Below are 22,972 nucleotides of genomic sequence, written 5' to 3'. Positions count from 1 at the left end.
GCTTGGTAAACCCTAGTGTTTCAGGTGAGAGAAGGAAATGGAAATGTATACTTAATCAGAACTATTTTCTTTCTGTTACAAATCGGATTTTTGTGAACTGGAATGTTTGTCATGAATTCAGCTGTAATTTTAATCTGATATAAAATAGAACCATAGCTAAATATTTCTCCTTTGTTCCTAATGCGTACAGTTGGTTTTTACATCTGAATGTCAGTTATTGCACATGTGCTAAAGTGCTAATACTCCATGGTATTCAGTTGCTTTTCCATTAAAAGGAAATACATTTTTATTGCAAGATGTGGAACACTCTGAAATGCAAAACCTGCCGTTTTCATTTTAACAAGGAGCTTTGGAACTAGGAAATGGGAAAGATGGAAAAGAACAGTACTTCTGGTAACTCACAGTAATCCTGAAATAATGTTTGTACGTCATATTTTATATCTTACAGATTCTCAGTTTAGTTTTGTGGGTCCTTTTCATACTATGGATTCACTGAAGTCAGTAGGCTTATTAACTCTAAAGCAAATGGTGGTGATAAGGAACTGTGATAAATAAGAGGGGAAGCTTGAGTCACTGGGGAATTCAACCATATGACTGGTATTGGGATAGAGGTGCAATATGGAGTTGAGCTTTTGGACTTAGATTGTAATTGAGATGAGGTAAACAAATGTGGGCCAGTAGAGAAAAGGACCTTGTTCTGAAACAGTACATTTTTGTTTTCTCTTGTGTCATCCTCTACCCCTTTCCTGAAGAAAAGAGAACTGTAAGTTGAAGCTAAGGAAGCAACTAATTGTGCAGTCTATCTGTTGAAAGAGTGCTGGGCATGTTAATACCACTCTAATAGTTCCTGCCAAGGTATGTTTTGGGATGTTAAAGAAGAACCAACAAAATGTTAGTTAGTGCAGGAGCAGAAATTTTTGATAAAGCCAAATATATATATATATGAAATGCTTTCTCTCCACTCTTTTCTTGTTAAAACTGCAATGTGTGTTTTGTCTCTTAACATTCTAATGAATTGAGAATACACACAAAATATTAATTGGCTGCTGCATACCAACACTGCCACTACTGCTTTAAACTCTGAGAAACCCAGTGCTATATTTCGAACACTGACTTCAGAAGGATTTTACACTTGTTTCTCTGTATAGATTTTTAAAATTTCAGTCCTGGCAATCCTAGTGATTGGTGGTAGTGTTAGGTTGAACATGCAAAATTTAACATGAATTTGTTGTATCTCTATACTCAAACATCCTGTTGCAGTCAAATCATGTTGACAGAATATGATTATTTTGTTCTGTAATGCATATTTATGGATATGTATTGTAATCCTCAGTGTTTGAGTGTGAATTAGAGACTTACTCTGGCAGAGAGGAGGAGGCAAGGGAGGAGGGGAATGGGAGCAGATGTAAGGGGGAGGGGAGGAGGAGGGCAGGTTTGATCATTTGCATGATTATTGGGTTCACTGGGATTTACTCCCGTGCAATCATGTTCCCCCTCTCCTTCCCCTTCCCTCCCCCTCGAAACTGATCACAGGGAGGAGGAGAATGGGGAGTGAGTGAGGGCTGGAGTGGTGAGGTGAGAAGAGGGGAGAAGAAAAGAAGGGGGGAGGGGAGAGGGGGGAAAGGGAGGTTTGACCATTTGCATGCTTATTGAGTTCAGTGGGATTTAATTCTGTGAAATCATGCTTAGGATAGATGAAATTGACCTGGAGGAGGGGGGAGGAAGCTGACTGGAAGAGTAGGGAGGGGAGGAGATTGGGTGGGTGGGCACGGGGCAGAGGTAAAGCTCCATTCCTTTTGAAAAGGAAAGCATTATTAACAGTATCATTATTTTTTGGTTTCCCCCCACCTTTTTATTCTTATTCTACTGCAGACGCATGTAGTCTCCCACCCAAATTTAAACCAAAGCTGTCATTGGCCACATCCATACCAGACATTTATTCCACTTTAAACAGTTATGGCTTCCCCCAAAGAATCTTGGGAAGTGTAGTTTGTGAAGGATGCCATGAGTTGTTAGGAGACCCCTATTCCCCTCACAAAGCTACAATCCCCAGATTTCTCTGAGAAGAGGAGCTAACTGTTAAGCCATTCTGGTCCCTTGATTAGCCAAGCCAAACAGCTGTTAGTCTGGCTTTAAGAACACTGGCAGTTGGGTCTTACTGAGCATGCCTGTGCTATCATAGACTCCAATGTTAATTTTCTTAAATTAATTAAAAATCAGCCATGCATTTTTTAAACTTTTAAACTGCAGAAGATGAAGGTCAGAGTATGGGGCAAGGTCAGTAATAGGATTACAGGTACTCTGTGAACATGGTTGATTTTTAATTAATTTCAGCAAATTATGAGACCACTGACAGAAAAAAAATCCAACAGGTCTGGATTATTTTACTCTTGTTCTAGATTTTGAACTCTAGATTCTCTGAGAAGAGTGTTTTATGTATCGCCATGAAAATGTAGAGCAGAATGGTATGGGGGGTATTTTCAATTTAACGTGGCAGAATGTGAAAAATCCATGCTGGCTATAGCATACAATTCTTGTGGCTGTATAATTGTTTGCCTGATTTCTTGCTTTTGTTGAATCTCCAGAGCTCATTTAGCCATTTGAAAAGTATTGATAGCCTCTTGAGATTAATTTAGACAAAACATATGCCAGCCAGAACTGCCATTAATATGAACATGTTTTTTAAAAGCAGCAAAACAGATCCACATGTTTCTGATCTGGTTATGCAATTCTGATAGGAAAGATACTGTTTCTTATTTGAGTTGCCAACATAGAGGAGTTGCTGTATTTGTGCTTAAGTATTTTCAGTTGTTGGTTTGAAGCCTTGGCCTTGATAATTCATTTATCTAGGGTTAGTTGAAGAAGCTGTTAATCTGTAGGTATGAGCAGTATTGCCAGATCTTGAGTTTCAGGGTCAAGTGTTTTGGATTGCAGAGAAAGAAAAACAGGGTCGGGTATGTAATTGCTTGTGTAATTGATAAGGTTCCATTACAGTGTAAAAAGTAAGAAAGAGGAGGCTGAATACAAACTGTGTCCTGGGTCTAGAAAAACATTTCTGTGTTGTTGCTGCACAATAAATTAATAATGGAGACTAGTGTCCCAGGGCTTGGACTGCTTCTAGGGTCATAGAATCATAGAAGAGTAGAGTTGGAAGGGGCCTATAAGACCATCAAGTCCAACCCCCTGCGCAATGCAGGAATCCAAATCAAAGCATTCCCAACAGATGGCTGTCCAGCTGCCTCTTGAATGCCTCCAGTGTCGGGTCTTGCCACCTCACCTGCAGCTTCGCCCTTATTCCAAGGACTGACTTAGTATCACAGTGATTCTTTCTGACATGGGAAACAGAAGTGGTTGTACTACATAAGCGAGTCTGTGTGCCTTTTGAAGAGAACAAAGCTTGAGGACCCTTTCACTGTGTCTTTCTTCTTGAGGCATGAGTTGAGACAGAGCTGAAGTTGCTCGCTTTTAGCCTTTGCTCAATTCAAAATATGGTCCCTGTTAAAAATTAGTTGTTGACTTGTGCTGCAAATATTTTCAAGTGGTTAGGCTGTAAATGTTTAAACTTTCAGCTTATTTTTTTTTTGCCTTTAATGTCTCACAAACTGAGCTTTCCAGTAATCAATGAATTACCAAGATGTTTGTGCTATTCTTTCTCTGCATCTCACACTTTTCTCCAAATACTGAGAACTATGAGTCAAGGTGGAGAACATTTTCGTCCCTAACAGTTAGATTTGCAAGTAGCTTGTTAGTTTACAAGAAGGTAGGACAGTGACTTAAGGCTAACTACCTTAACCAGGTTCTGAAGCAGATCCAAAAACCCTGAGAGGGAATTTGGTTAGCATTAACCATGGTTAGTGCTGCAGATGTACTGCTAAATTATTGTTAAACTAAGGGGTGGAGGTATGCAGGATTTTTGTCCAGGAGGGAGAGGGAGCATTTCTTTCTGAGACTGGCTCATGATTTACAAACCACAATATACGAAGAGCTTGTGTTATACATGTACCAGCCCAGATAGAGACGTTTATTGAGAAGCTCACAAGGGAAATGAGAATGTACTCCTGTTATGTGGGGCAAATTCCACTGTGCTTGGTTTGTAGAATGCTGTTAATGTTTCACTTACAAGTTCTGTATCCATTGATGTTCCTTAGCCTTATAAAGTTGATGTATGTGTTAATGTTTTTGCATAGGATGAAGGATTTATATTGTTACAATATAAAATTAATTTTCAGTTTTTTGAAAGGTCAACTTTCAGGAGCTGATAGCTAGGAGAGGCTTGTAATTGGAGACCTCACCCTTTCCCCATTGATTTTCTTTTAGGGCATTAAGAATGTACCAACAACAATGCTAGGATTACAATGGGAAGTGTCACACTTCGCTATTTCTGCTATGGCTGCCTCTTCACATCTGTGACCTGGACGCTTCTACTCTTTATTTATTTCAACTTCAGCGAAGAGACCCAGTCTTTCAAGAATGTGCCCATCAAGGGGCTTGAACCTCAGAAGCCATTTCCCAAAAAAATCTATCCCCGTTTTGTCCATGGGCCAGTACACATGCCTGAACCTCACCACAGATACAGCAAGGTCAGGAATCCATTGGGAAATGCTGCACAGGATCCCATCAAGGGTGATACCGAGATTTCTCCTGAAATGGGTAAGTCTGACTAGTAACTGGTTACATTCTCTTTGAAATTCATATAATAAAAACCAGATATGAAGTGCCCTGTCTTCGTATGTCTTCAGACAGGAAACAAATGGGAATGCTACATTTGAAAATGACTTGCTCTTGAAACCCAGTAGTTTACCCATAAGAGTAATTGCCAGACATATATTTAAAAATCATCAGGATATATGTCTAATGAAAAATGCAGAGGCAACTGAATTAGACCTGCTGCTTTAATAAAATGTTAGAAATGGATCAGTTTGTTTTGCCTATCTTAAGGATGTGCTAAAGTACACTATGGCTGTTTTGCTGATTACAAACAATTCGTTATGAGTTTCATTCTACAGACTTGGGGGTGCTGCTTGGCCTTAAATGTCCTTGTCAGAATCTACCTGGATCTGGCTTATGAGGAGACCTCTGGAAGAACACAATTCTGTGGGACTTCTAGTATTATAGGAGAGTGTGGGGCCTTGAGGAACCAACAACCTTTGACACCTGCAGAATCCACCAGTCTCAAACATCCCAACTGAAGAACTAGGAGACACCACAACCTCTATCAGACACATCCATATGCGCATGCACACACCTGCTTCCGGACATATGCATACCCTCTGTTCCCTCAGATGTGAAGGTTATGGTAGAGCAAGCTGGAAGCCTACAACTGACAACAATGTACCCATCTATCTGCTCAGGATCTTGTTACTATAGTTCTGCTTATGCAGAAGGGGAAATCAAGGCCCAGCTGAGAATGAGGAAGGGGCTGAGCAGCATACTACTACAAGATTGGGCAATCCCTGTGTGAGAACTGCTGTTGCAACAGCTCCGTTCAGTCTCTCCTCATGGAGCCAGCTCCACACTGCACCCTGAAATCCTTTCTACTTCCTCACTGAGAGACATAGTCAGCATTAAGCAATGCATGTGCGATGCTGTTCCTGTATATATAAAAAAAGTCTTTCTGTCCGCTAGGTTGCTCTTCATGGATCTGGAAATGCTACAAATTCTTAGTTACTTTTGGGATCAAATTCCCCCCCAAACACTTGCTCTTTAGTGGAGGAATGGAAGAGGCCCATTGGTTATGCCTGTTAAGACTGAGCTCATATGACCTACAAGCCATAAGTAATTCCAGATGCAGTAAGGAGAGGAGAAGATGCCGAACAGAGCAGAGTGGAAAGCTCGGAATCATTCCCTAGATGCATTCCTTCTTTTAAAATGCCTTTTTCTGATATAGGTGGGGCCTATGCTCAATCTTCAGACGTTTTAGTCTAAAGGTGCTCTAATAGCAAGGCTGAGAAGCATCTGGAGAGCCACTGCTAGTATAGACAGTACTGGGCTAGATGGACCAAATAATCTGTCTCTTTATACGGCAACTTCACAAGCTCATCTCTCTGAAACTCACAGATTCTTGGTAGCATCATGTGAATCTCCACTTTCATGAAAGCTTCTAGCCATCAGGTATGCAACAATAGATTGCGGTAACAAAAATATTAAAGGATTTGAATTCATTTAACATGTTTCATCATAAATAAAATGAACTAGCTGTAGTCTTTTGGCTTATGATTATAACCCCAGTATGGCCCTTATTTATGAACAGGTGTGACTGAGGATGTACCTACAGAGGAATTTCCTGCACAACTGGAAGACTTAGAAGCAGCAAGTTTAAAAAATGAAAAGTGTGGTGTGGGGTATTCCACACCCTTTTTGACATTTCCTCTTCTCTGCACCGTGCAATCTGTTCTTTGCCTGTGATGCCCCTGTCTGTCATATGAGGCTGCTGGGTAGTTAGCAGGGGCTGTCTGTATTGAAGCAGCACATGAGCACAATCCTGAAGTTTCATGCAGTTATATCACTGAGGGCCACTTACAATTATTGAGACCAGCTTTGTACACTATTTCTTAAGAGTCTTGAGCCTCCTACATTCTTGCTATCTTTTTCTCTTTCTCTTCCCCCCCCCCAAATAGCAGTATTCTCCCCCCTCTGCCCAAAATAGGAGTATTCTCACTATCTCTTCTGGCACTCTTAAGACTGGAGAGCAGGGTTTCAGCACCACCACAGTGGTATGGTACCAACATGTATTTTTACGCATGCCTTAAGCATAGATTGGCAGTCCTGTGTAGCAGTGAGAGCTCTTCATTAGTCTTTCCCTAGGCATGGAAACCGGTACTGTGGTAGTAGTTCATATTGGGATATATTATTAGTTGAATACTGCGTTTTAGAAGCTGATCATTGGCAATAGATACATTACAGTGAACTGATTTTGCCATATTCTCCATTGCAGGTATGATTTTTAATGAACAAGACCAGGACGTGAGAGACTTGGGCTATCAAAAGCATGCTTTCAATATGCTCATCAGTAACCGATTGGGATATCACAGAGATGTGCCAGACACAAGGGATCCAAAGTATGTTTCTACATATTCTCCATAAAATAAATGCTTTGTTCCAAGAGCCCTATGGCTGTGATCTAGCAAAATGACCAGCATTATGACAGGCAGGGGGAGGATGGAGCCTATATGTTGCAGGGACGCTGGGGCAATGTTATTCTTGTCTGTACTAAGGAGACGATGCCATAGAGCTGTCTGGCTGCATAGAGGAGGAGAACATGGAAGGAAGTGGCACCTAAAGAGAGGGATCTAAGCCCTTTAAAACGGTTTCATCCTGCAGAACGGGGATATCAGAAACTCTGCATGGCAATATCAAGCATTTTATGGTAGTCTTTCTGTATTTGGGGGTATATATATAGTTCATTTAAGTTTAATCAGAACTACCACAAGGAAGGCACAACATATAACATCTGTACAGATGCCATTTGCATTCCTGTAAGGTTCCTCTGAATGGAGTCCTGGCCACTTCATATTGGGAGTGGAGGGCATGTTTTATATCCAGAGCAGCAGTACTTCTAGGTGTCCCCTCGCTGGATCGTCACCTTGTAGTGGTGAGCGGGCTTGCGTGTTCCAATGAACCCTGTGAGTGATGCTGTCAGAAGTCATGTACTCCCAGCAGGGTCACCCGTGGTGGTAAGGTCAAGGGAGAGGAACCAGACAAAACGATCCAAGAAAGTCCTCAACGGCAGAACAGGCAGAGGATAACAATGTGTACTTTACAATGGCTGTGAAGGTGGATGAAGGCTGCAGCAGATAAAAGACTTCCAATCATCATGGTATCCGTGCCATTGGATCAAAGCCTTTTTCTGTCAAGATTGTGTGTTGATCGTCGTGCGCCAATCTCCCCACATAAAACAAATTCACGCACAGGCGTCTTCCAAGCAAAGACCTTATCTTGGAAGACAATCTTACTCGGCCACGAGTGATCACCAATGACTTCTAGGTGTAGTGCTTTACTTTTTCCATAGGATTTTTTTTCATATTTTCTCCATGTTGGGTGTATGTGCACTCTTGTCCCTTCTCTCAAAGTCTGGCTTCTGATTTATTTCCCCCCCATTGAACTTGAATCTTTGAGGATTGTCTGTTTCATAGCCCTGTCCTGGGTTCTATTTCTTAGTCATGATAGGGAAATAAAAAGAAATGCACACATGCTATATTGTAGGGTTTTTTCTTAAAGTAATATTTTTTTCTTCCAGTCCTCTACAGATTAAGGTCTCCTCAGAGTTGTCGAATCAACATATTAACCCTCAAATAGAGAACTGATGAAAGTGTGAGAGAATGAGAAGTAAGAAATTCAGAGCATACCAGAAAGAATCTTAAGAAAGGGAACAATTCAGATATAACATGGTTTTAAAATGTTATTTGTGCTTACATGTGTGGCAACCTATGCATAATACTAGAACAAATGTAGAATTGCTTCACGATTCTATTTTTTCTTTCAGATAAACCAGTGTTTTCATTTTAAATTAAATATTCACATTTGTGAATCAGTCCTAAGAGTTGTAGATCACAGAATATTGTGTTTGGCTATCTACTAGGTCAAAAACTCAAGTCATCTTGCAAGTTCTTTTTTTTTATTTGTCCATGATCCTGTTGTAATGTATAGGTTCAAAGGTTTTACTTAAAAATGTCCCTATCTCCTTGTTAGGCTAGAGCTAACATTAAGTTCAATCTTGGCATCATTCTGTGTCTTAAGTATGGGTATAACTCTCTTATTATTTTTTGTTATTAGGAAAAAAAAATTGCATTTGTTTTTGAGATGTATTTTTGTTCAACTTGTTGTAAGCCACCTTGAGCACAATGTGGAAAGGCGGCATACAAATAAAATGATGATGATAAGAAGGGGTGCAAAATTCTTTTCTTGTGATTTCCTAGAAGCAAGTTTGGAGAGAGACCTGTGCACACCCTCCCCTTGTGCATTCCTTTCTTTCAGTGTTTAACTGGAAATGACTAGCCTAACTGGAAACTAGGCTTTCATCCATTTTTTGTATCGATACTATTGCACATCTTCTCTAGCTAAGCCATAGAAATGCAAGATTCTATAGGTGTAGTGTAGGAACCCCTACTTCTACAGAAGTCAGTAAAAGTAGAAATGAGAGGTAGAAAAGGCTCAATATGAGGGAGAATTCAAAGCAGGAAAAATGAGGGGGAAAGAGGTATTTCAAGATGTACAAGAGGACAGAAAAAAAGTTGTGGAGAAATTTAAAGACTAGAAAAGTAAGGACGTAGGGAATGTAAAAGGGGGGGAACTAGAGATGTGAAGGCCAGAGAAAATTGGAATCCTGTTCCCCCCCCCTTTTTCCAGAAGCCTTTTTTGTTTTCTGAAAAATTGGGGGAGAAAAAAGGGAACCCCCCCATTTTCCCAGTTTTTTTCTGGGCCTTCACATCTCTAGGGAGAATTGCCAGGCCATAGCTCAGCAATCAAACACATGCTTTGCATGCCTAAAGTCCTTGATTCAATTCGTGACATCTCTAGGTAGGGCTCGGGAGCACCCATGTCTGGGACATTTGAGAGCTGCTGTCAGCTGGTGCAGAGTATTCTGAACTAGATGGATCAGTAGTCTGATTCAGTATAAGGAAAGTTCATATATGCTTGTTAGAAGGATGTCAGGATTAGAAAGAGATTGGAATGCTGAAAGAAAAATGAAGTGGGCGGAAAGAGGAAGATGAACACAGTGTGAGATGAAGAAAGAGCTGTGAATGGAAAAAGCAGAGAGATGTGGGGGGAGGGAGAGAAGGCTACACTTTGAAGACTTGACTGTGGAGGCTTTAGGGATTGTCTAACTGTGTTCCTAAACTACTAATGAAATTTACTGTTCTCATCTAAAAAAAATGTTGGAGAGGTTAAATGGATTGTAAAGAAAATGTAAGATGAGCTGAGTTCAGATCCTATGAATAGCAACACGCAGCAGAAGGAGAAAACTGCATCCTGTACTCTACAGCAACTTAGTTTCCAGATTCCATTTTTTAGGTTCATAGAGCAAGTGGATTCTTATATCCTTAATTAGAAGATATTCTGTGAGGAAACAGATACATAGCTTCTCTTTGGGTTTTATCTGGGGTGTTTATGAAGAATTGGCAACTTATTGAGAAAACCATATGTTATCAACTGTGCTTTTTCTTTTTTGTAGATGTAAGGAAAAAAGTTACCCTCTTGATCTACCGTATGCTAGCATTATAATTTGTTTTTATAATGAAGCGTTCTCTGCCTTGCTTCGGACAGTACATAGTGTTTTGGATCGTACACCATCTAATCTTCTCCATGAAATTATCTTGGTGGATGACAGTAGTGAATTAGGTAAGAGTCTTACATTTTATGTTAATTTTATACAGTGTGCAAGGAGATCTGGATTCAAATATGTGTTGCCACTTTCTCTGTGATTTCACACTTCTGTATCAGCTCCAGTTCTTTATGAATAAGCAGAAATGGTAAAGCTCTTATGGGGCTGAATGATACTAGTGGTTGGAAGAAAATGTCTTAGAACATCTTAAAAACACTCAAATATGTTGTGGTCTGGAACCCATTCTGGTACTTTTCACAATAATTGGCTTCCTACTTCTTCCTATAGATGGTTTTGAAAAACTGTATTCTGGGCTTGAAGAACCATTCACAGATGCAGGCAGTCTGAGTTTTCAGAAAGCTGGGTTTGCTTGTCCTAAAACTGAGTTTAAAAAGTTGCCTGGGCTCCTGCTGGGAGGAAGGGCAGGATATAAATCAAATAATAAATAAATAAATAAAAGGAAAGGATGGCTATGCACTTTCCCTTCCGTGTGTGCACAAAATGAGAGAGACAGAACAATTTAACAGCTGCCATTAGTGTCCTATTTTTAAATGTTAATGACAAAAGACTTGCACTGGTTTCTCAAGTAGCTGACATGTTCCAAGGAAATGACAGTTCTGATTGTCTAGTTGGTATGGAGACAACAAAAGGGAAGATTTTATCTTGTTTACCTTTCTCCATCTTTGGAAAATGTAAGCTATATCCCTAACAGCTATGTGTAAAATGCTCTGGTGGTGTTCTACTCCTGGTCAAAACTTTCAACTAGCAGCATGTGTGTATCAATTTTGGTGTGTTACTGTAGGGAAATGTTGGGGAAATTATGTACTAATTTCATGCAGAATTTGTAGTTTTAACAATTCTTAAATGTTTGCCTGTGTTGAGTGCTTGGCTGCTTTTCTTGAACAAATCTTTGTGAATCTTTTGAGTAAGGTTCAGGAGAACTTCATGTCCATCACTTCACTTATGGAATGGAGATTGCTCATGCTCATCTGGAATATTTAATTGGGAGGTAGACCTTATAGAACTAACTTCTCTGTGGTTGAACATTTTCTACTGTAAATTGAAATAAGGAACTTAGAAGCAATTGGCATTTGGAAAGAAAAACAGCTAAAAAATCTTAAAATAACCTTTGCAAAACATTGGCCTGCTTCAGACTTATTGTTGTTGGCTTCAGAAGCCAGGAATCTATGTTGGGCCTGCACACTCCTTGCTTCCCTCATGTGCTGGCTGTACCACAGAGCTCTTTGCTGTTCCCTGTTTGAACATAACAGGGTACTCCGGTTTAAAACAAACTTGAAACTAGTATAACAGAGGGAAAAGGGAGATGAGAGGGAAGGGAGGAGTGCATGGTCTGATGCTCATTCCTCGCTTCAGGATCCGCGATGAATGAATCTGCTTGTTTGGGAGGCAACATTGCCCATCATCTCTCCTTCATGTAAATACCTAGAGGAGCCTCTCTTCAAAAAATACCTGATTTAGTTAACAAGTAGAACTCCTAGATCCATGTTTGTCATTAGAGATCCAGATGACCTAAGTAGTTAGGAGTGACTTTTACCAGCTCCGGCAGTGGTAACTTCCATGCTGGATTACTGTTATATGCTCTATGTGGGGCTGCCCTTGAGGATGGTCCAAAAGCTGCAGCTGGTGCAAAATGCGGTGGTGTGACTGCTCACTGGGGCAGGGTATTGCCTACATGTCATCCTGCTGCTGAAAGAATTGCACTGGCTGCCCATTAGCTACCGGGCTAAGTTTAAGGTGTTGGTTTTGGTGTACAAACTCCTATACAGCTTGGGGCCAGGATACCTGAAGGATCGTCTTACTGCTTACATACCCAGTCGATCACTACACTCTGCAGGGGAGGGCCTCCTGCAGATACCATCTCATGAGGAGGTCCATTCCACACAACATAGGAAGTGGACCTTTAGTGTGGCGACACCTACTCTGTGGAATTCCCTCCCCTTAAATATTAGACAGGTGCCATCTCTGTTATCTTTTCGACACCAACGGAAGACCTTCCTCTTTCAACAAGCCTTTTAAGTAGAGACCTTATCCCAGTCTGCATCTGTGTTGGAATTGCTTTTCAAGATGTTTTTAAAGCTTTTTTAAAAAAGATGCCTTTTAAAGATGTAATATATATTAGTTGCTTTTCTGATGTTTTAGAGTGTTTTTAGTGTTTTATTTGCCACCCTAGGCTCCTACTGGGAGGTAGAGCAGAATATAAATTTAATAAATCAGTCAATCTCAGCTTTAGTCTAATATTAGTGAACATTATCTAGAACCCTTAGTAAAGAACATTAAATGCTGGAGAGTGAAAGAAAAAACAAGTTTCTTTTACAATGAACAATGATCAGTATGTAACTTGGAACGTAATCTCTTTTGCATTAAAGGTTTCCATCTTCAGGAAAGGATATTTGAAATCCATTTCACACAATTGTGGTGGAGATTCTGAACTTTTAAGAGTATAAATGCAGTCTGACATAACATGTATATCTCAGCGTTTAAGTGTATTTTATTTTGTTCCTTCTGATAGGACCAATTCTATTGTTATTTGTTGGTTTGTAGCTTCAGCACCTTTCAATTGAGTTACTTGCTTTTATTATTGACGACCTATTTGTCCATCGCTACAGTCAGTTGTTTAATCCTACTTGGATTATTCTTAACATATACTGGCTGCATTTGAACATCACAATAAACCATGATGTTCTTGATGGGAACAGGCTTAGAGGAGTGCTGTGTTCGTGCACTCTGCCTCTTTCTTTTTCTTTGCTGCCTCCATTGTTTATGAAGCTGGCTTGGGTTATGAATTGGGTCTGAGTCATTGGTTATGAAGCTGGTTTGTTTCAACAAACCATAGTCAAAATTAAGTACAGTTTAGGGTCCATACATAATGCTAAACTATTGCTAATCTAAAATAGAAGTGAACATTTCTGATCACGTGACTGCGACAGAGGAGGGGAGGGAGAGTGTATGAGCATGAGGCTTGCCTTGACTGATTCCCATCATGATAAGCTGTGGTTCACTGTGGTGTCCAAATGCAAATAATGTCGTTGTCAGCGGGCAGGTATGCTGACTTGGTACATTTGTCACAGTCCCTTTTCCTGATGTGTGGTAGAACAGGTAACTACCCCTGCAAAGTGGGGTTTTTTTAGCCTAGGGAGTCATTTTGTTATGTTTCACAGCACTGAATCCTGTTTAAAATTAACTTTATTTATAAATGTGGTATGTACTGGCTTAAATGTGGGTTTATGGATACTGAAAAGTATCAATACTGCGTTGCTGTTAGTATGTATTCTCTTTTCAGTTTGTGCAGAAAAGTCTCTCTCTTGTAATTAATATTAAGATGCATGTCAGGAGAAAATGTTTGGTAACATTGAATTTGTTTAATATTTGGTTTTCCAGACTCCAGAGATTCATGAATATCTTCCAGTCTCATAAAGGCAGGCAAGCTCAGAACACCGCTTGACTGCCTGCCCAGGAATCTACGGGTCTTTTGCAGCCTCTTAAATATAGCATGGTTTTCAGTCTTTTATTGAGGCAGCAAGCAAGCATTTGCATAAATATCAACAATGTAAAGACTGTGTGTTTAAAGCTCATCCAGATGTCGTATAGGTAATAACATGGAAGGGGCTGTTACCTTCATGTCTTACTGGTGAGCTTCGTAGAGGCATCTAATTGGCTGCTGTTGGAAAATAATTCCTGGATAACTGGACCGTAGATCTAGCAGGGCAGTTTTTGCATTCTTAACTGTATTCTGAAGGTCATTCCTACCCCACTAACTTCTCAATAATAGTATATTATATTCAGTTACGTGATTTTACTATGAAGTTAGGGTGGTATTCAACCAAGTTTTACTCAGAGTAGACCCACTGAAATGATTGGACCTAATTTAGTCAGGTTCATTAATTTCAGTGGATGTACTTTAGGTAAAGGTTAATTGAATACCACCCAAAGAACTTCCTATACTTCTTTCATGGAAGAGTTTTGCAACTTGGAAGATCGTTCTGTAAAATGGAAGTGCTGATAGATCTGCCATCCATATCTTTCTACACAAAGACTGACAAGGATATTGCCATGCTGGTTGGTTTGGTTTCTACTATGTCTTACTGTTCCTTTTTACATAGAACTCATTTGAAGCTTCACTGGAACGGATTACTACATACTGACTTCTGTTTACTTCCTTTTCTTATTCAAGCTGACCTGAAAGAAAATTTGGATGCTTATTTAACAAAAAATCTTCCACACAACATAAAACTAGTCAGAAACGAGAAGCGAGAAGGGCTAATTCGTGGGAGAATGGTTGGAGCTTCCCATGCTACAGGTAATATCCTCCATCGCTATAAATTCAAGTAGTTCCTTAGTTTGGTTTGTACTTCCAAATTATGATGGTTTGTCACAATCACTTGTGATTTCAGTATTTTTATTTATTATTTATTAAATTTATATAGCTTCTCATCAATAAATATTCTCTTGGCATGTTACAAGCAAAACAGTACTACAAAAAACCATTAAAATCAACAAAAAATAGCAAGCCAGCAAAAATATGTTACGAGAGACACGGCATAAGATAGCCATGGATTTGAAAAAAACCTAAAAAGCCTGGGGGAATAAAAGCCCTTCACCTGTTGCTGCAAAGACCATAGAGCAGCTTCATTGGAGAGGCTGTCCTACAGCTGGGATGTCACTGCCAAAAGACAGTCCTCTTGGTAGCCACAGTTAGCTGATCACACAATGTATGTATTCTTCCACTGGCCTAAATGTAAATGCATATGCTGCTTCTTGTTATTTCCTAATGGTTAGGTGTTCCGTTCATGTGAAGCTTTTCGAGCTAAGTAGTTGTGGACTATGCTATAGAACCTGATCACCTCTGAAGGGGTCAGACTGTGAAATATACTTTATGTCCTCTGAACTGCCATCTGGAGAACAGGGTGGATAGAAGAACAACACTCGATAATATTGTAGTTGGCCCTCTCTTCCCCATCCTAACCCTTTTGAATTTGGGATCTCTCTTGCTTCTGCTTGTGAGAAAAGCAGGGGAGAGGCAGTGCACATACATGGGTACAGTTTCTGATGTTGAGTGTGTTAAGACTGGGAAATAATGTCAGAACAATCACCGTGCTGTAAATGTTTTTATCTTGTCATAATATGCACTACTTGTGAAAAGTGAGGTTTATGAAATACAGTAAAACTTATGGCTTGTCTTTCTTTCCCCAAAAGGGACTAACTAATCCCAACTAATTGCATATAGGTTGGTAAGTGCAGTTAAAATATTATCATGTTGACAACACCTCTTACTAATGTCATTTATGAATACCCCATGCATATTGATTGACAGTCATCTCCCCATAGAGAATTGTTGTGGCTATACTTTTTAATTGGGTTAGAGGTGGACTACGACCTGGGAGACCAGGGTTGAAATCCCCACATAGCCATGAAGCTCACTGGGTGACCCTGGGCCAGTCACTGCCTCTCAGCCTCATGAAAACCCTATTCATAGGGTAGCCGTAAGTCGGAATCGACTTGAAGGCAGTACATTTACATTTATCTATTTGTCTTCATAATCAGCCTGCATTGTGCATTAACAGTCAGTGTTGAATTGGGAAAGCTTGCCTGTAATAGGACGGGTCTTTGACCGCAAATAAAGTAAAGTAAAGTAAAGAATTGGGAAAGCTTATATTATAATTTGTAATGTTGAAATGTTCTTCCTAATTAATGCGTGTTAATCATCTACATTAAGGTAGTATAATTAAATTGAAGTTCTGAACATGCAGCAGTACTTTATCTGCTTTACAATACATAGAAATGACAACATGGTTATTTGAGCTCAATGCTTTAGCTCATGCATTGCGTCCCTAAGCTATACCCAGGGAAGATAAGAAGAGGTAGGAAAATGTTATAGCTATAATTGGAACACTGATTGCCTGACTGGCAATTTCTTGAGTCTCTGGTTTCTGGAACAACCTTGGTTGTCATTTTCAAATAATGCAAAAGCTGGAAAGCATCCAAAATTCACCCCAAAACACAGGAGATGTTATCTCAAGATGCTTAAAAAATAAGGATTTTATTTTCAAAACAGCCTAAAATGTTTAGGCCAATTGTTTAAATGCTATATGTCACATCAATACTCAACATTTAAAAAGAAACTGTATATAAGCCTATGTATTCTTAATCAAATTGAAAACAGACAGAGATCTCTGTTGGATATATCTCCCATTCACATTAATTGGCAACTGAAATTGTCTGAAGGCAACAAATTATTTATTTTCTGAAGAATCATACACAGGTGTGTTAATATGTGATAAGCAATGAAGGACTTCTGTTTACAAAAAAGCCCAAGGGAATGTCTCTAAATACAACCCCCTGCAAGACAGGAAGAAATGTTAAGCCCACATGGGGCCAGACTTTGTAACCTCAATATCTACAAGGCCATGGAGTCCAACCCCCTGCTTAATGCAGGAATCCAAATTAAAGCATACCTGACAGGTGCCTGTCCAGCTGCCTCTTGAAGGCCTCCAGTGTTGGAGAGCCCACCCCCTCCCTAGGTCATCGGTTCGATTGTTGTGCTGCTCTAACAGGAGGTTTTGCCTGATATTCAGTCAAAATCTGGCTTCCTGCAACCTGAGCCGATTATTCTGTGTCATGCACTCTGGGACTATCAAGAAGAGATTTTGACCCTCCTCTGTGTGGCAACTGTTCAAATTCTTGAAGACTGTTACCATATCTCCTCTCAGTCTTCTCTTCTCAAGGCTAAGCATACCCAGTTCTTTCAGTCTCTCCTCATAGGGCTTTGTTTCCAGTCCTCTGATTATCCTTGTTGCCCTCCTCTCTCTGAACCCATTCTAGTTTGTCTGCATCCTTTTTAAAGTGCAGCATCCAGAACTGTACTCAGCTTGAGGCCTAACCAAGTGCTGAATGGAGGGAAACCAATACTTCACGTGATTTGGAAAGTATACTTCTGTTAATACAGCCTAAAATAGCATTTGCCTTTTTTGCAGCCACATTGCACCTCTGCAAGCATATTCAGCTTGTGATCAACTATAATTCCAAGATCCTTCTCGCATGTCATATTGCTGGTCCAGATATCCCCCATCTTATTGTTGGCGTGTGTGCGTTGTTGTGTGAAACAGCATACATTACTTTGGAGTTAAGTTGAGCAAGAAACTTCTTCAGAGCATGTTAAGAGTCTTTATTGAAAGACATTAAGGCCAGAGGCTTAAGAGTAAATACATGTAGAGATTCTTCAGTCACCCCCCTTCTGGTACATCTCTGGTACATAGATAAACACAAAAACAGCCTCTCAGCTCAGAGGCATAATTCAGAAGACGACAACACACAGACTCTGTTAGAACTTTCCCAGTCGCTATCAGATGGCTACCATAGCAACGGCCCTGTCAGTCCGTTCCCAGACAGGGCATAGACATAACTCCCCCCTTAACCACAGTTACGTCTTCAAACTTGCAGGCTTCATGGAAAACAACTAGAGACAGTAATGCCTACTGGTCACCAGCCCAACACTTATAAGTGTGCACTTGGTTTTTTCCCCTAGGTGTCGAACTTTGCACTTATCCCTGTTAAATTTCATTCTGTTGTTTTCTGCCCAATGCGTGAGCCTTTTTTTCTGTCTTCCAAGGTATTAGCCATCCTTCCCAATTTTCTATCATCTGCAAATTTGGTAAGCATTCCCTGCACCACCTCCTCCAAGCCATTAATAAAAATGGACTGGACCCAGGACCAAGCCCTGCAATACCCCTGCAATACTTCAGTTTCAGATTCAACTGTTAATGCACCCAAAATAGAAATAGAGCATAACATCCAGTTTGAAACACAAAAGGATGTCTTCATCACCATATGACATTGACCAATAAAAAGGCTTTGAAATTAATAAAAATAAATTTGACACAGATTTCTAGGATGAATAATGAGAGAAATATAATTTCTTCGTCAATGGGGTCGTGAAGCATACAGGAATGGGTTAACTCCTCCTGTAGGCAGAGTCAAACTGAAACAAAGTGTCAGTTGGCGGCCATCTGTAAGGGGGAGGGAACCACCCTCTAACTGCCAGTCTTGACTCTGCCTCCAGCGAGTTGACAGAGTTATTCTGTATGCTCCTGTGTCCTTCAGGGATGCGGGGGTGAAAAAGTGTTTTTTCTACAATTTTTTTTCTTGCTTGCCCTGACCGTCAGTGATTAGTCGGGGGGGGGGGAGAAGAAAAGTTTTTCCTTCTCTTAACTTTGAGCGGGAATTTAGCCGAGGGTCCTCTAGGGGCTCTCCGCTGCTTCGTGAAGACCGTTTGTCGTCCAAGAGAAGGAGGTAGCCAGGATTTGTCAAAGGCCCCTCCGCTGCTGTCCGAACAAAGGCAGACAGTGGAAGTGGTGGGTGACAGCTTCTTCGAGGGAGGAGGTAGCCGGGAGCCATCCCAGGCCCCTCCTTTACCTCAGGGTGGCAGCGGATCGCATCGAGCCAGCCCTACTTCTTTCCTCAGAGGCAGGAGGTAGCCGGGAGCCGTCCCAGGCCCCTCCTTTGTCTCAGGGCAGCTGGGGATTACTTCAAGCCCTCTTTTTGCCCTCGGAGGTGGGAAGTAGCCGGGAGAAGTCCCAGGCCCTTCCATTGCCTCACAGCGGTGGTGAGTACCGTTTGGCCCTTCATACTTCCTTCGGTGGAGGCAGGAGGTAGCGGGGAGCGGTTCCAGGCACCTCTCCTGCCTCAGGGAGCTGGTGGATCACTAGTCCTTCTGTTCATTGGTCGGGAGGCGGGAGGTAGCTGGAAGATGTCCTAGGCCCCTCCTTTGCCTCAGGGCAGCAAGCAGCTTTGTTCCCTCCAGCCCATCTCTCCTTTCCGAGATAGGAGGGGGTAGCTGGATATTGTCCCAAGCCCCCCTTCACTCCGACGGCAACGTCAATAGACACGGTGAGCTTCTCGAGAAAGTGACCCCGCCACTGAGAGCTCTCGGAACGCTCTGACAGGCAGGCTGTTGTGGGGAAGCATCCCTGGTTTTCCCCGCACCTTTTCCTCGCCATAGCCAATCTCCCAGAAGCTGGCTGCAAGTTTTGCATGGGAAAGGAGAGAGCAGCGGTGCTCACCTTTACCTGGCTCCTTGCCAACCTCAGTGCCTCAGGGGTTTCCGTGGGGGCATTTGAGTAGTCCCTCCCCCCCCACAAAAAAGAAAAGATAAAATAAATTTGACACAGATTTCTAAGATGAATAATGAGAGAAATATAATTTTCTAGATTAGATTCTCTGTAGAAACAGTAGTAACACAGAACAGAAGCAAAGTAAGAAGAACACCAACAAACATACAAAAATGTAATTCTCCATCTTTGGAGATGGCAGGTGTTGCCACCACTCACCATATGCTCAGAGGCACATGTTACCAAATTCTTCCAAGCTACACAGGAAGTTGATTGGACTGTGAAAGACCAACCCAAATTGTTGCATTTTTACACATGTGTAGGGCAGTACAATATCTCAGAGAGGAGGTCAGGTTTCCTGCTCCCCTGGTGCGTTCACTATAGCTGCTCAATGTATCTGCTTTTTAAAGTTGGATAGAAATATCTGTTGGCTATAGGTAAGTTCTTAAACTACAAGGTTTTTTGCCTATTAGTGAATAGCCAAATTTGTGAAAGCTAAAAAATACTATGAAATTATGGTCCATTCACATCAGTGGGTCTGTTCTGAGTATGACTAATGTTGGATATCACCCTATGCCTTTATTTCAGTGTTTTTAATTATTTGTGGATTTGTTACCATCACATCTTTCTGTAGACTATATATATATTTGCTGAGGTAATGATTCCCTCAGTAGTGTTTGCTCTCTGTTTTTACTGTGCTTTGATCTTCTCAGGGAAAGTACTTGTGTTTCTGGACAGTCACTGTGAGGTGAATGAAATGTGGCTGCAACCTTTGCTGACACCCATCCAGGAATCGCGCAAAACAGTGGTTTGTCCTGTTATCGATATCATCAGCGCTGACACGCTTACCTACAGCTCTTCCCCAGTTGTTCGTGGAGGGTTCAACTGGGGCCTGCACTTTAAATGGGATCTTGTTCCTTTATCAGAACTAGAAGGCCCTGAGGGAGCCACTGCTCCAATCAAGTAAGACTTACGTACTGAAATTATAAACCCCTCTTCGTTGTTCACACAATCCCAGAGCAAAAAGCAACATTAAAATATACTACAACAATTTTTCATTTAAATACAAGTTAATGTAAAAGCAGACAATATAATAACAGCATAACTTCATCAGCCGTAATATGCGATGTAGTAACATTCTTTCTGTGAGTTATCAGTACCATATGCTAAAGAACATCCCTACTTTTATTTAAAATTTGGGTGGGGGAACTGTATATGCCTCCATTCACTTCTTTGAGGAAGGACAAGATAAAAATGTGGCATGAGCACTGCTTTGAACATTCATTGTTATGGATGAACCCTTAAATTGAATATAAGAATGGAGAAAAGGCGAAGCCAAGTTTTTTTTAGCAAACATCCATGTTTTTTCTTGGGAGAAATCTGTTCAACATCTAATTAGTAACGGGATTTAAGAGGAGAGTTGAAACCAAAACTTCAGCAAAGCTGCTAATTAGATATCAACATGTAATATATAATCCATAAAAGCTGTTTGCCAGATCTGGCAGATTTGGCTAGTCTTTAATTTATAACCTGTCATACGAACAATGGATATGTAATGATTCTACAGAGATGTGAGGTGACCCTTTGTTCTTTAAGATCTTGTGCTGCAGCCTAAGGGCACAATCTACTGGTGTTTATACCAGGCCAAGAGGATACAGGCTGTAGCGGATCTGTGGCTGGGTTTAGCTCAGCCAAGCTTTGCCACCATAAATCCCTCATCCCAGCTCAGCCAGGGCTCAGCCAACCCAACCTGGCTCAGCTGAGACCAGTATAAATTAAACTGGCACAAGTCCTCTAAAAGGGGCGCTCCAGAGGTGTGGCAAAAGTGGGGCTGACGGAAGGGGGACTTGCGTCATATCCCATTTCTGTTCAACTTCGTCATGGTACCTCCAGTTCTGGTGTAAATTAGGCTCTGCTGGCTCAGCCAATGTTCTTTCCTCCCAAGGGCTCCTGAATGGAATTATAATCTGACGTACTTTGAGCCAGTTTAAATTAACCTATGGGATTGTGGCCTTAAATTATGCCGGCTTCAAAAGAGGGAGGTGAGGGAAAGACAAAATGATCACACATGTAGAAAAGTGGCTAAGACTTACTGTAATTCCTTCACTTTCTTCATTCATTAAATTTAAGTCGTGCCCTGTAGCCACAAGGGCTTCTCATAATGACTCACAACAATAAAACAATCAGTAAAATGTAATAACTTAAAAATAATAAAATGATCACAGGCTAAAATAACAGAATTGAGGATCTGAAATCACTCTGCCAAAGACCTCCCCCCCAAGAGAGGTCTTGACTATCTTTCTGAAGGTCTTCAGAGTTTCCCTGAAGAGTTCCAGTAGGGAAGATGCTCCACACCACTATTGAACAATTCCTACTCCTTGTCACCATCATTTTTGAAATGAAGGGCAGATGTCTGGATCATATGTGAGCGTTTCTACTACCACCCGGTTAATCTTATTTTAAAATATCCTCTTGATTTAGGCAGCACTCTTACCTTCCTCCTGTTGTTGTTGTTATTATTATCTTTATTTATACCCCGCCCTTTTTCCAAACTGGAACTGGAGTTCCACATTCAGTGCATATCCATCTATCATCTGCAAACTTCCTGTGTTGTCTTCTGCCCTTTTCCCCTACCTCTCCTCCCATTGTTGGTTGGTATGGTTTTGGAAAACTCTTGTTTTCTTGTAGGTCACCTACAATGGCAGGAGGCTTGTTTGCCATGGACAGAGAATATTTTAATGAACTTGGATTGTATGATAATGGCATGGACATATGGGGAGGAGAAAACCTGGAAATATCATTTCGGGTATGTATGCTTTTTTGCAGATGACAATATCCCGCCCCCAAAACAACTAAAGAACACTGATTCAACTGCAACTCTTTGCACGTTATAGCTGAGTAGTAATTTTCTTTAATTTTGCAGAGCAGTATGAATGCAGTTCTTGCTACTTGAGATTTGTTTTATTTTTGAATCTGATTCTGAGTTTAAAAATCTTTTAGTTCAGTAACTAGAAAGAATATAAGGTAAAGTCCAACTTCCAAAAGAGCTGTCTGAAAGTCAGAAGCTATTGTAATCCAGGGATAGGAAACCTTTTCTGGCTGGCAGACCAGATCCTTATCTTCCTTCCATGCCAAATTTGACAGGTGGGTGGGACTGCCCATCTGCCAATCACCTGGTGTACAATGACATCAGGTGATACGCACTTTGAAGCCCTGATTGCCAGGACTTCAAAGTGCAGTGTGGGCTGTTTGAAAGCTTTTTTACAAGCAACCGTGCACTGCTCTTTTAAACCTCCAAAAACCAGAGGTTCAAAGAGCAGTTGGCAAAAAGATTTTCAAATAGGGCTGTACTGAGCTTTGCCTGCCCATGCTTGTTCCCAGCAGGGCAACTGGTATGTGCAGCCAACACACAATGTAGCCCCACCTGTAAGCTGACATCAGCATCTCATCGGAATAATTCAGCTGCTTGGAATGTGAGATGGATGAGGTTTTTGAAAAATGGCTTCTGGGCCAGATTTTACCACAC

The 22,972-nt window shown here is 40.9% G+C and overlaps 1 protein-coding gene across 9 annotated transcripts in view; it reads left to right on the top strand.

Annotated features, from left to right (window-relative positions):
• GALNT11 (polypeptide N-acetylgalactosaminyltransferase 11) overlaps nt 1-22,972 on the top strand; it is a 52,677-nt gene that overhangs the window by 7,911 nt on the left and 21,794 nt on the right. For 8 of the 9 annotated variants that reach the window (XR_009758240.1, XM_061587643.1, XM_061587644.1 and 5 more), the window contains 6 exons: nt 4,318-4,650; nt 6,935-7,058; nt 10,172-10,338; nt 14,514-14,639; nt 20,160-20,409; nt 22,135-22,252. Coding sequence is in view for 8 of the 9 variants with exons in the window: in XM_061587643.1 (XP_061443627.1) it covers nt 4,356-4,650; nt 6,935-7,058; nt 10,172-10,338; nt 14,514-14,639; nt 20,160-20,409; nt 22,135-22,252 (1,080 nt within the window). In the remaining variant the exon portion in view is untranslated. Of the gene's footprint in view, nt 1-772; nt 856-4,317; nt 4,651-6,934; nt 7,059-10,171; nt 10,339-14,513; nt 14,640-20,159; nt 20,410-22,134; nt 22,253-22,972 lie in introns of those variants that run through there. The other variant, XM_061587647.1, reaches the window with a different exon arrangement.

The sequence above is a fragment of the Rhineura floridana genome, chromosome 10 (genome assembly GCF_030035675.1).
Source record: "Rhineura floridana isolate rRhiFlo1 chromosome 10, rRhiFlo1.hap2, whole genome shotgun sequence".
Taxonomy (NCBI): domain Eukaryota; kingdom Metazoa; phylum Chordata; class Lepidosauria; order Squamata; family Rhineuridae; genus Rhineura; species Rhineura floridana.
The sequence above is the reverse complement of the archived record's forward strand: the minus strand, read 5'-3'. Positions and strand labels throughout refer to the sequence as shown.